The 12236-nt window shown below is 64.4% G+C and overlaps 1 protein-coding gene across 2 annotated transcripts in view; it reads left to right on the top strand.

The window, feature by feature from the left end:
• Nucleotides 1–12236, top strand: part of SLC45A4 (solute carrier family 45 member 4) — a 105204-nt gene that overhangs the window by 86211 nt on the left and 6757 nt on the right. For both annotated transcript variants that reach the window (XM_058276103.2, XM_004453486.4), the window contains exons 3-5: nt 8052–8240; nt 10287–10466; nt 11114–12180. In XM_058276103.2, coding sequence (XP_058132086.1) covers nt 8052–8240; nt 10287–10466; nt 11114–12180 — 1436 coding nt within the window. The remainder of the gene's footprint in view (nt 1–8051; nt 8241–10286; nt 10467–11113; nt 12181–12236) is intronic.

The following is a 12236-nucleotide window of genomic DNA, read 5'->3' as shown; positions in this document are numbered from 1 at the left end:
TTGGTGCCCTCGAGAGCAGCACTCTCGGCTCCTGTGAGGGCCCAGGGAGTAAGGTGGGCTGACGCATGTTTGGGTGGCCAGAGCAGCCTGTGCCGGCCCTTTGTGGGCAGCAGGGACAAGAGCAGAGGGGGCGGCTGGGACCACGGTGTAGCGACAACAGCAACGCCGAGATGCGGGCTCAGCGCAGGGGCCCGGGGCGGCCCGGGGGTCCAGCCAGCTTTAAGGGTGGGTGTGTCTTTCCTGAGATGGGGCCTCCCAGAGGGGTCTGGATTTGGGGGTGGCAGGCCGGGAGCTGGGTTCTGGGCATGCTGGTTGAGGAGCTTTTTGTTTCTCCGTGCACTCCAAGGCCTGAGTCTCAGAAAAATCTCCACACCTTAGGTCAGGGGTTTCAGTTAGTGTCTGGGAATAACAAACCCGCGCTGACGGGCTGCAGAGGGTGGCAGCAGGCCCTGACCCTGGAGCAGGGCGCTTCGTGTCTTCTGGGATCCAGGGCCAAGAGCCATAGCTCCTGTTCACCTAAGACGGCATCGCCGGCGTCATCAAGGGGATGTTTGGTCCTGGCGGCGTTTGTCCTAAGGAGCTGTGAGGACGGGTGGCTGGTGTCATCGCCAGGGCAGAGAGCAGCCAGGGCCCGGCTTGTACTGGCCGCACCCCCAAAGGGCCCAGGGGCCGCGGAAGCTCCCTGGATGCCGGGCACCAAAGGTCTGTTTGAAAATAGCAGAAAAGCGGGCGGCGGGGTCCCCTGTGGTTCACTGGGGCCTCAAGGCCTTACTCGGATCTGGCCAAGCGAGTCTGTTGGCCTGTCGAGGCCCCTCCTCACTTACAAATAGAAGCACCCCCTGCACAGGGTGGTGAAGGCCCTGGCGCTGCGGCTGGCGGTGGCCGTGGCCGTTTGTTCCCTTGACCCTCAGCCCAGCCTCAGGCAGCAACGTAAGGAGCCGTGAATGATGGTTTTACCAGAAGAAAGATCATTTGAAACTGCCAGAATTACGTTAGTAGGTCCTGCGTTGGTTTGAGCACCACCGCTGAGTGCTGGCTGCTCCCACAGCCCCCGCTCCAAGTGTGGGGAGCCCTTTTGGCCATTGCAGACCTGTGGGGAGCACTCAGTGGAGAAACGGAGCCTGGCCTTCCATGTCGCCTCTTTACAGCCACAGCCTTCCCTGAGGATGCTCGCGGTGTGGGGAAAGTGGCCGGACGAGAGCCGGCGGGGTCTCTGTAGCAGCCCCTCTCTCAGAGCTGCTCCTGCGCTGCCATCGTCGTGCTCCTGAGTGCCGGTGACTCCTCCACCCCTGCGCAGCGCAGCCGCGGCCAGGCCTGCCCGGGCGCCGAGTTCAGGGCCCAGCTCCTCTCGGCCTTCCCGCTGCTGGGCCTCTCCTGGGAAAGGGGCTCCATGGCCTCGCCCACGCACCCGGGTGTGGAGGGGCCCAGAGGCCCCTGTGGTGGCAGGAGGAAGGGCACGTGCCGCTACACTCCCCTCTGCTTTCAAACGGCAGGAAGGTGCTGTTGGAAGCAGAGCCCCAAGCACCTGAGCTTCCTTTCCTTCCTCTGCATCCCTCCTCCTAGCAGTCCCATGACTCCAGTGATTCTGGAATGTTCCTTGCTGCTCTGTGCCCCCTCCCCTTTGGCTGCAGTATCTGCCCAGGAAGGCCTCCCCAGAGCCGCAGAGCAGCCCTTCGTGGGTCTTGCTGCATGAGCCGGGGACACGTGGCATTTGTGCGTCTGCGCCTGCCTCCAAAGGACAGGGCCTGCTGCTTTCCCAGGCCTGTGGTCCCGAGAGTGGATGGTCGTGGTCGTTCATCTTTGACTTAAGCCGTCAGAGGTCACTCGAGGATGTCAAGTGTTTCCCACCGAGAGCTGGTTCTCATGGATTTACTGTGTTTGTGACATTTTGTCTAATAATACAAACGTATCTTGATGTGGAAGGCTTTGTTCATTGAGAGAAGGAGTATGAGTTCCCACTCCTGTTTCAGATCCTTTGTTAAGCACTTACAGGCAGCTTTCCCGCTGCCCCCCCTCCCCGATGCACCAGTTTATCAAAAGGCGCGCAGTGAATGGGGGCGGGCGCGCCGTCCTGTGACCTCACGGCCCTGTGCCTGGAGGGGACACGGTGAGTGTTTCCTGTGAACAGTGAGCCTGCCTGCTCCCACCATTGTTGTTCAGCTTCTGCCTGGAAAAAAACAACAGTTATTTACTAGGAGCTGGCGTGCTGTTTGTTTATAGCTCTCTGGGAAGTGCCGCGGCCACCGCGTCCCAGCGCACCTCTTGCCGGTGGCTCAGGGCAGCCTGTGGGCAGCGGGCGCTCGGGGCGCAAGGCGGGCTGGAGGGGGCGGCTGCACCCCGTGCGCTTCCTGATTCCTTTAAAGAAATGGTGTGTAACAGTTATCCTGTTGGCCAACATGCCTAACTGCAGCCCGCTGCCCCGGGCCCCGGACGCCCCCACCGTGTCCACTTTCCCGCAGGGCTGTCCGTGAGCTCTGCCGTGGGAGCTCTGAAACAAGGGCCGAGTGCCTGGCGCTTAAACCTTCTTTGCAGCCTAGAGTTTACTTGTAGGGAGTTGAGCAGAAAGGCTTTCTGGGGCACGCCCACCTTCCTCGGCCCGCGCAGCCGCGGCACCCCTCCCGACCCCCCCAGTTGGTTCCCCTGGCGCTCTGGTGGGATTCTGGCTCTCCCAGGGCCGTGGCCGCGGCCTCCCGAGCCCCTGGATGCGGGGCCTGCTGGCAGAGCAGCCCTCCAGGGACAGCCCTCCAGGAGACGGCGCCCCGGGGCTGCCTGGGGGCCGGAGCTGTTGGATTCGTGTGGCATCTGTCTGCACATCTGAGAAGGAGCCCGAGATCCACTGGGAAGTGGGGCCCACCCACAAAACGGGGGTGACACCCTGCGCTGGTTAGGAGTCCAGCCTCTGCAGCCAGCCTTCCCGATGGACTACTGCTCTGGCCCGTGTGTGATCCTGGGAAGGCCACATAACCTCCCCATGCCTCGGTTTCCCCATCTGGACATGGCTAGTGCTGGGCGGTGCCTGCTGCTGGTGGTCCCATTGGCACCCCCGGCTGTGTCAGCAGGAGTGTGGGAGACCCTGCTTGCACCCCACTTTCATAGGACATTTGATACCTCTCACTCCATTGGGCCCTCGCGGCAGCTGGTTGAAGTGACCGGCTGGCGCCCAGCACAGTGGGGGCAGGTGTCAGCTCTGGGGGCCCCAAGCATTTGTCCCGGAGCGGAGCGGGCGTGGCTGGAGCCTCCCCTGGGCTCTGCTCCTCTTGTGCCTCCGGGGTCCTGTGGGCATGCAGATGACGGCCGAGCGGACACCTCGCCACCAGCCTGTCCCCAGGCTGCGCTGGCCTGCACATGGCCCGCTGGGCGAGTCAGCAGTAGGTGAGGGGTGGGCATATTGGCTGGAGACGGGCTGCCCGGGTGTGACCCAGCCGTGCCCAGGCTTCTCGGTCCAGAGTGTCAGGGAAGCCCCCTGCCCACCAGTGCCCGGTGGAGCGCAGTCACCATCTGGTCTGTGCCCCCGGGTCCACTCCCCCGGGTCCCCTGGTCCCTGGCCTGGCCTGACTGCTGTCCCTCGGGAGATGGCCTCTGGCGCCCTGGGTGAGGGGAGCAGTTAAGCCGCACCCCTGCTCCATGCCCAGGGGGCCTGTGGGGCCCTGGACCCACTGCTTCATGGGACGCTGTTGGTCCCCTGGAGGGCAGGGTGTTGGGGGTGCTCCGTCCTCAGCGCCGCGCCGCATCCCCTGCGAGGCCCGCAGCGGCCCCTCGATCAGGGGGGTGGGGGCAGCCTGGCCCTGGCCCCACGGTCTCTGGAGGGCACAGGTGGGGCCTGGAGCGGGAGGAGGCAGCCCTGGGCCTGGAGGTGGCGGGCGGGGCTGGAGTCGTGGGGTGGGTGTCGATGCCTGGCCCTGGGAGACCCCCGGGGCTCAGAGTGTTGCTGTGACCTGGAGCAGGTTCCAGGGCAGTGGGGGGTGGCGTGGCTTCAGCGTGCCTCCGGGTCTGGGCATGGGGGGGGGGGCGGGGGAAGAGGGGCGTGGGGGTGCCACCTGTCGGGACGGCCTGCTGTGGCGCAGGCTCTGGGGGGCGCACAGGCAGCTCCCCTCCCTCCCGAGGCCTGCCCGCTGCTCTTCCCCGGGCGGGCAGCAGCGAGTCAAGCGTGGGCCTGGCCCGCGCAGCACCCCTCCCCACAGCGGTCAGGTTCAGATTACACGCCTCTTGCCAGACAGGAGTGAATTTCCAAAGCCCCTCCTACGAACGCCGTCCCTGGGAGCCTCTCCTGGCCCGCGCCGCCCTCCATGCCTGGCTGCCACGGCAGCGCACCCCAGGCAGAGGCTCATCCTGGCGCCCCCCGCCGCGGCACCATTGCACGCGCTCGCCGACCCCAGCACGGCCCCTCACAGCGGGCAGGCCCCCCAGGCCGGGCGGCGCACTGAGGACTGGCACAGCAGCGCCGGCTCTGGGAACGTGCAGCTGGGCTCGGTCCCGCCGCCGGGGGCTTGGGGGTGTGCGCAGGAAGCCGGACCCGCCTTCTCCCTGGGGCCGCGCGGCCTTAGAAGAGCAGTGGCTCTGGCACAGGACACAGCGCCCCTGGGTGCTGCTCTGGCAGGCGCTCCGAGGGAGGCGCGCTCGCGAGGCCCTCTACTGCCGCAGCGTGCGTGTGCCGGGGACTCACCTCCAGGCCCACGGCCACGGCCGCGTGTTCGAGCGTCCCTGTGGGCAGAGTCGAGGCTCGTTGGGGACACAAGTAAAGAGAAAATCACAAGAGGCAAAGCCGCTCTCAACAATGCCAAGACCAAGCCACCTCCTGGAGCTGGGGCGGGCGGGCGCACCTTTTCTGTGAAGGGCCCGGCGGTCGGTATTTAGACGCTGCAGGACACGTGGTCCCCGTTGGCCCGGCTCAGCCCTCCCGTTGTCACGGCCTTATGTAAACAAATGAACATGGCCGTCTTCCAGTAAGATTTTATTTGGGACATGGAAATGTGAATTTCATAGAATTTTTACATAAAATAGTCTCGTTTTGAATTTTTTCCAACTTTTCAACCGTTTAAAAATGTAAAAACTCTTGTGGGTTGCACAGAAACAGGTGGCCTGCTAGGTTTGGCCCCAGGCTGTGGTTTGCCAACCCCTGCTCAGAGCCATGGACCCGGAGAACTAGAGAAGCCCTGAGTGTACACGGAAGGTTCTCCCAATAGCACAGGTGATGGCAGAGGGGTTCCGGCCAACCTCCCAGCTGGGCGCGCGTGCATGGCACCCCTGCAGCCTCGGCCAGGGTCACGGCCAGCAGACGGTGTCCGCAGGATGTGGCATCAGGTTTGGAGGAAGCCTGAGCAAGCAGGCTGGAATGCCGCAGGGCCCACCGCAGGCGCTGGTCCTGCCGACGCCGAAGGCAGGTCCTGTCCCGAGGCAGCAGGGCCCGAGGAGGCAGCTGGCGCCAGCACAGCTCCGCCCTCTCGACCGCCTCGTCGCCACGCTGCCCCCGCTGCCTGCAGCTCGTCCTGCTCCTCTCCCTGGCCTGCTCGCCCCGCTGGCCTCGGCTCGGTGGCACCGTGAGCTTCCCTACCCCGGGTCGCCCTGTGGCGCTCCTGCGTGCAGGCTTCTCCACGAGCGTGCTGTTTTGCTGCTGTCTGCCTGTCCCTGGACCGGGAGGCATGAGGGCGGCCACGTCTGCGGTCTGCTGGCTGCGTTCTCAGGGCGGAGCCCACAGGCCACTCATCACGTGGGTGCCAGGCCACCAGTGCCCGGACCAGCGTCCCACCAGTCAGCCAGTGCCCGAGCTGCGATGCTAGCAGGGTCCTGTGCGTATGGCCAGGCCAGGCCTGGGAGGGCAGGAAGCAAAGCGTCCAGTTAGACAGCAGCTGGTGGCCTTCCGGGGCTGAGGATCTGGGAGAGGAGTTGGTAGGCCACACTGAAGGCCGCTGGGAGCAGGGGCAGAGGTGGTGCTGGAGACTGTGGGCTGGCCCGGGTGGCAGTGCTGGGTCAGGAGAGGGAGTGAGCAGAAGGTCAGCGGAGCGGCTGGGCAGAACGGGGAGTGCAGACCTGACCAGTAGACGTGGACTTTGCACCCCAAGCGGGACGCAGTGGGCTTCCCTGCCCGGCTCCTGCACATTTGGCACAGCTCGACAAGCACTCAGTGCCTCCGTGTGTGTCTGCTGCCCAGGTGGGCAACAGCGGGGAGAGGCAGCTGAGCAGCCACTGCCCACAGGGAGCTCCGTCTCCCCAAGGCGCGTTGAGGGCTTCCATGCGATGTGGAAATGACAGTGGCAGTGGTATGCCCAGGTAAGGGAGGGGCACAGGAGGTGCTGAGCAAAGGCAGGGAGGCGGGTGTCAGCCTGTGTGCAGGCAGCCAGAAGCACTTCCGGGCGTCGGAGGCCCGGGCAGGCGGGGCCAGGCGCCGTGGGGCAGGCAGGTGCCATGGGCACACATGGGCCGTGGCCCTGCAGGGAGGCCCCATTGCACGGGCCGCGCATTCCTAAGCGTGGCCACCGTCGCCACGGCGGGCAGCAGCTGCTGCTCCTTTTCCGCAGAGCTTGGGCGATGAAAGATGAGGAGCCAGGGCCTGCCGCCTAAGCACAGCACACCCCGCCGGAGCCCACTCAGCAGGCTTCGTGTTTCCTGAGGCATTTTGCTGACTTCAAACAGGAATAAAACTCAACCTTCCTGAAGTCGTGTATAGGTCAAGGTCAAAGCAAACACCTTAAATTCTAGCCTGCACGCATCCATGCTTTAATGGGCACGTTAGCAGTAATTTTGAAAGGTGCTTCCCTTCTTTGAAAATGATTTCCTCCTCTCCACGAGCTTATTTTTTTTACCAGTTCAACACAATGTTCCATTTCTCAGTTTTCTGTGCTGGGGTCGCTGTTAGCCAGGCACCTCTCCGGTGCCTGCGTGCCTTGATTTTTTAAGTGAACTTTTCCATTAAAGTTCAACATGCCGAAGTGCTTGGATCCGAGGTCCCCAGCTCGACGAGTTGCCACCGTGTGAGCACAGCACGTGACCGCCATCCTGGTCACGGGATGCGCATGCGCGCCCCCGCGCCCCCAGCCCGCCCCCGCGCGCCCGCTGCAGGCCACCCTGCTGCACGCACTGTGGCCAGCCTCTCAGGACGTGCCCTTCTGTGTCTGGCCTCAGGCTCACAGGGAGGCGCCAGAGGCCACCCTGCCTTGGCGAGTCGCTGTGGCTTGTTGCTCCTCCTTGCTGGGGAGAGCTTCTTGGGACAGCTGCTTCGTCGTCTACCCGTTCTGCTGCCAGCAGGCATTTGGGCTGGGGCAGTGCGAGCAGCACATAGAGTGGGGGGGTGGGCTTGGACTCAGGCAGCCCTGGCTGTCAGTCCTCCAGCTGCATGGCCCAGGACAGGTTGCCTGACCTCTCTGAGCTTCGGAGTCCACATCTACAGACTGGCACGATAACCCACCCCCAGGCCGAACTCGAGCTGGGCACGCAGCTGGTGCTCTTTCCTGTCCCCCACTCAGCAGCCGCTTGGACACCACGAGCGGACCCCACCTGGGGCCATGTCGGGTGCAGCTGGCCCCTCCGCCCCGAGTCAGCCCGCGAAGCCCAGTGTGCACTTGGCTTGGGTTCCTACGGCCTCTCTGGAGCCGCGGTCCCATCCAGCTCCTGCTCTGGGCTGTCCGTTGTCGAGGGACAGTGTCTTGGGCTCGGAGAAAGAGTGCGCAGCACCCTTGAGGTGGCGTTGGCGGCTCCCGTGCCAGAAGGCCCTGGGTTCTGCCGCAGGCCCTGGGCCAGGCTCTCTCCAGAGGGGCCTTCCAGGCTCCAGCGTGCTGTGTGTCCGCCGTGTGCGCGCGTTCCTTCCCAGCCCTGGTGATGGACCTGGGCCGGCTGCAGGCCCGCCCGGGCTCCAGAGTCCAGGGCTGCCCTCGGCGGCTCCGGGCCCTGGCCCTTGGTCCTCACAGTGCGGGGGTGGCTGGTTTAGCATCACCGCACCTCGCAGGTGGACCAGGTCCACCCTGAGCAGCCTCTGATCTGCGTGTCCCTGCGTGTCTGTGTGCACGTGTGTGTCCCCGGTGCCTGCGTGTGCGTGTAACTGGCGTGTGCTGTTCCAGGCCTCCCGGAGCAGTACTACAGCCTCACCTGGTTCCTGAGCCCCATCTTCGGCCTCATCTGCACACCCCTCATTGGCTCCGCGAGTGACCGCTGCACCCTGAGCTGGGGCCGCCGGCGGCCGTTCATTCTAGCGCTCTGCATCGGCGTCCTCTTCGGCATCGCGCTTTTCCTCAACGGCTCTGCCATCGGTAAGTGCTGCGCAGCCCAGAGCACGGGCAGCGGAGGCCTGGCCGGTGACTTCCCTGCCGGGGGGGCGTCGTGTTCACTGGCTCGGCGGGCTCTGGGCCGGGCCCCCTGCGCTTCAGGGGCGGGTGGCCGAGCCGGGCCTGGCCGCCAGCTGCCCTGGCGCTGGCTGCTGGCACGGCGCGCTCGGCAGCGCGGGAGCCGGCCTGCTGGGAAAGCCGGAGCAACCTGTTCACAGGGAAAAGGTTTCCTGTTGTGATCCATTTGTTTTAATGCATATCTGACACCGCATCCTGTTTCCAGCATTTTTTCAGAAATTATCTTTTCTTTTTTTTTTCTCCTTTTCTTAGATGTGGTATTGAAAATGTCCAGAACCTAATTCAATATTTGTATTGTTTTTTGTTCCACGTGTGTGTTTTGTTCCGTTTTGCCTATTCTTGTTGTTTTTAATTAAAGCAACTGTGTGTGGGAAAATAATGTTTGTCTTCAGGGCACCTATCAAACTGTCCAAAGGAAAACCTTATTTTCTGGCAACAAGTTTTTAAGACAGGAGCATAATCTGTTCTGAAATAGAGACCTTTGCCTCCAGGTCTGCCTCAGTTCATATGGTAGCTGTGGTGTTGGAATGTTCTGGAAGAGGAGTACGTGCACTGAAAACTTGGTAGCGGTGTAGCGAAAGTTGCTTAGCTTATCAGAGCCCTCCGTGAGGATGGGGCTGGGGGCGAGCTTCCCCGAGACCCCCAGGCTGAAGTCCAGGGGCTGCTACTCGTCCTGGCACCTGCAGGGCCTGGGGCAGCTGGGGCCTGGGAGTCACCTTTACTTCCTTCATTTTGACTGAGAAGAAAACTGAGGTTCAGAGAGAATGCTGTCTTAGGCACGTTCTCGGGCTTGACCCCACCCGAAAGTGACCCGACACGCTGGCTGGCCCGCACCGCCTCGGGCCCCGCGCCCTCCACGGGCAGCTCCGCCGGAGGAGGCAGCAGGGCTCCCAGCCAGAAGCCCCCTCGCGGCCTCCTGGGGGCAGGTGTTCCATGTCCGTGCTGGCCCTGGGCCCAGCTGCAGACCTGCAGCCACTGCCGCCGCCCCCTCTCTCTGCTAGAGGGTGGGTCCCGCAGGGTCTCACCAGCAGTGAAGGGGGCTCCGTCCATTGTGGGAGAGCAGTTTGATCCCTGGGCTCAAGAGCAGATTCCTCTGCGGCAGGTGGAACTCAGGTGTGATCAAAGCTGCTTTGGGGGGGTTTAAAACCCGCTCAGGAGGTGAGACCATTAGCATCTTTCTCCTCGTGGCTGCATCTCTCCCGGAAAGCCAGGCTGATCAGAGACTTAGCTTGGAAATCGCCCAGCGAAGCAGTTAGTGCGCTGCGGTGTTACTTTCCTCCAGGTCTCGAGTCCCTCCGGGATATCGTGCAGGTAGCTGTGGGTCTCCTTTGGATGCCTTGGCTGCAGCCTGGTTCTTCGAACAGTCTGAGGATTGGCCATCAGAGATGAAGTTTTCTTAAAGAAACTTTGAAAATAAAGAAATGTGTGCTAACTGTAGAGCACTGGAAAGACCGGTCCAACCGGGTCTTCCTTCTGGAAGGCGGCAGTTTTGGATGCGTTATCCCTTCAGGCGATACGACTGCGCGTTGGTGCTGGCTGTTGTGCCAGGGGCGGGGGCACCGAGGCAGACAAAGCCGCATGCTCCCCCCTGGCACCCAGGCCTGGGGTGGGGCTGGCGTTAGCTTCCACGCAGGGCAGCGCGGACTTGCGTCCATCTTGCTCCCCGCGCAGCCACTGCCATCGTGGCGGTGTGGGGACAGGAGGGGCTGTTTTCTCCTTTTTGATTAAAAAGAGGAGGAGGAGAAGCTCTTTAAGGCTCTGTGGACATCTGCTGTGAGGAAGGAGGGAAAATAACCCTGCTGCCAGCCAGCATGGGAAACAGAGGCCAGCCACTTTCCCGAGGGCCCGGGGCACGGGGCGTGGACGCCCCTCCTGGCCCCGGGCACGTGGTCGCGACGCCCCAAGGTGCGGCGCCTGTCCCTGGACCTGTCCTTGGTCGTGTGCCCCACGCAGGTCTGGCGCTCGGCGATGTCCCTGGCCGGCAGCCGGTGGGCATCGTCCTCACGGTGCTGGGCGTGGTGGTCCTGGACTTCAGCGCAGACGCCACGGAGGGGCCCATCCGCGCCTACCTGCTGGACGTGGTGGACAGCGAGGAGCAGGACATGGCCCTCAACATCCACGCCTTCTCTGCCGGTAATGCTCGCCCCGGCCTGGGTCCTGGTGCACGGAGAGCATGGGCGGCGCGGGGGCTGGGTGCTGGCGCCCTGGCAGGCCCCTTCCCGAGCTTCTGGGCAGGCGACACGGTCCTGCACGGTGGCGGCTCCCTTTGCATCCTTGGCCACTCGCGGCCAAGGGCCTCAGAGCCACAGGGCTCTGGCTGGAGGGCCACCGGGGCGTCCTCTGCTGACCACGGGACCCAGCGGGACCAGGGGACGGTGGGAGCTGGGAGTGGGGAGGGCGGGGGGCCAGCCGGCATGGTGGCGGCCTCCCCAGTGGGAGAAGCCGAGGGCCCCGTGTGGGCCCCCCCAGGGAGCGGGAATGCCCAGGGAGGACCCCGGGGGAGTCGCCTGCACAGGAGGCGGGTTCCGGCCGCGGCTCGCCCCCGGTTCTGAGCTGGGTTCTGCAGATTTGGTTAGATTCGAGTCGGCTTTTCATGTTTCCCTTGTTCTGTTTTTCCTCACCGTTTCCTTCCTCGCCGTCCGTACGCAGTGGCCCCTCCCTGGTAACGTAGCTGCAGCTGAGCAGTGGCCCTGCCCCACCGGAGGGTGGAACCTTCTAGACCTTTAGCGCGAGCCGCTCCTGCTTCCTCACAGCCGCGCTCTGCTCTCTGTCACCCCCAGGCCTTGGCGGGGCCGTCGGCTACGTCCTGGGAGGCCTGGACTGGACGCAGACGTTCCTGGGCAGCTGGTTCAAAACGCAGAACCAGGTGCTCTTCTTCTTCGCCGCCATCGTCTTCACGGTGTCCGTGGCCCTTCACCTCTTCAGCATCGAGGAGGAGCAGTACAGCCCCCAGCAGGAGCGGGGCGCTGACAAGGCCCACGCCAGGCTCGGGCCCCTGCTGGCTGCTGCCCGCGCAGAGGCCCCCGATGGGGCCGGGCCCTACGGCGTGGCCCTGCTCCCCGACGAGGTGCAGTCGGAGCACGAGCTCAGCCTTGACTACCTCGACGTGGGCATCGTGCGGAGCAAGAGCGACTCGGCGCTCCACGTGCCCGACGCGGCCCTGGACCTGGAGCCCGAGCTGCTCTTCCTGCGCGACATCGAGCCGTCCATCTTCCGCGACGCCTCCAGCCCCAGCACCCCGCGGAGCACCAGCCAGGAGCTGGCGGACGCCACGCCACTCCGCCTGTCGGCGTTCCTCAGGGAAGGCGCAAGGGACGACGGCGGGCTGCTCGATAATCACTTGAACGAAGCCAAAGTCCCAAACGGAAGCAGCTCCCCGCGCGGAGACGTGCTCCGGGGCTACACCCGCGGGGACGTGAAGCCCTCGGGCGCGCTGGGCTCCGCGCGGCGGCGGCGGCACGCGTTCCGCCGGCAGGCCTCCAGCACCTTCTCCTACTACGGCAAGATGGGCTCGCACTGCTACCGCTTCCGGCGGGCCAACGCGGTGGTGCTCATCAAGCCCTCGCGCAGCATGAACGACCTGTACGAGCTGCAGCAGCGGCAGCGGCAGCGCTGCCGGCGCCGCAACCAGAGCGGCGCCACCACCTCCAGCGGGGACACGGAGAGCGAGGAGGGCGAGGGCGAGGGCGAGACGACGGTGCGGCTGCTCTGGCTCTCCATGCTGAAGATGCCGCGGGAGCTGCTGCGCCTCTGCCTCTGCCACCTGCTCACCTGGTTCTCCGTCATCGCCGAGGCCGTCTTCTACACCGACTTCATGGGCCAGGTCATCTTCAAGGGGGACCCCAAGGTGAGCGGCGCCCCCTCCCCTGCCGGGCGTGCGGGACGGGGGCGCCGAGGAGGAGA

This window comes from Dasypus novemcinctus, chromosome 14, assembly GCF_030445035.2.
Source record: "Dasypus novemcinctus isolate mDasNov1 chromosome 14, mDasNov1.1.hap2, whole genome shotgun sequence".
Lineage (NCBI taxonomy): Eukaryota > Metazoa > Chordata > Mammalia > Cingulata > Dasypodidae > Dasypus > Dasypus novemcinctus.
Note: the sequence above shows the minus strand (reverse complement) of the source record. Positions and strands in the feature narration are given on the sequence as shown.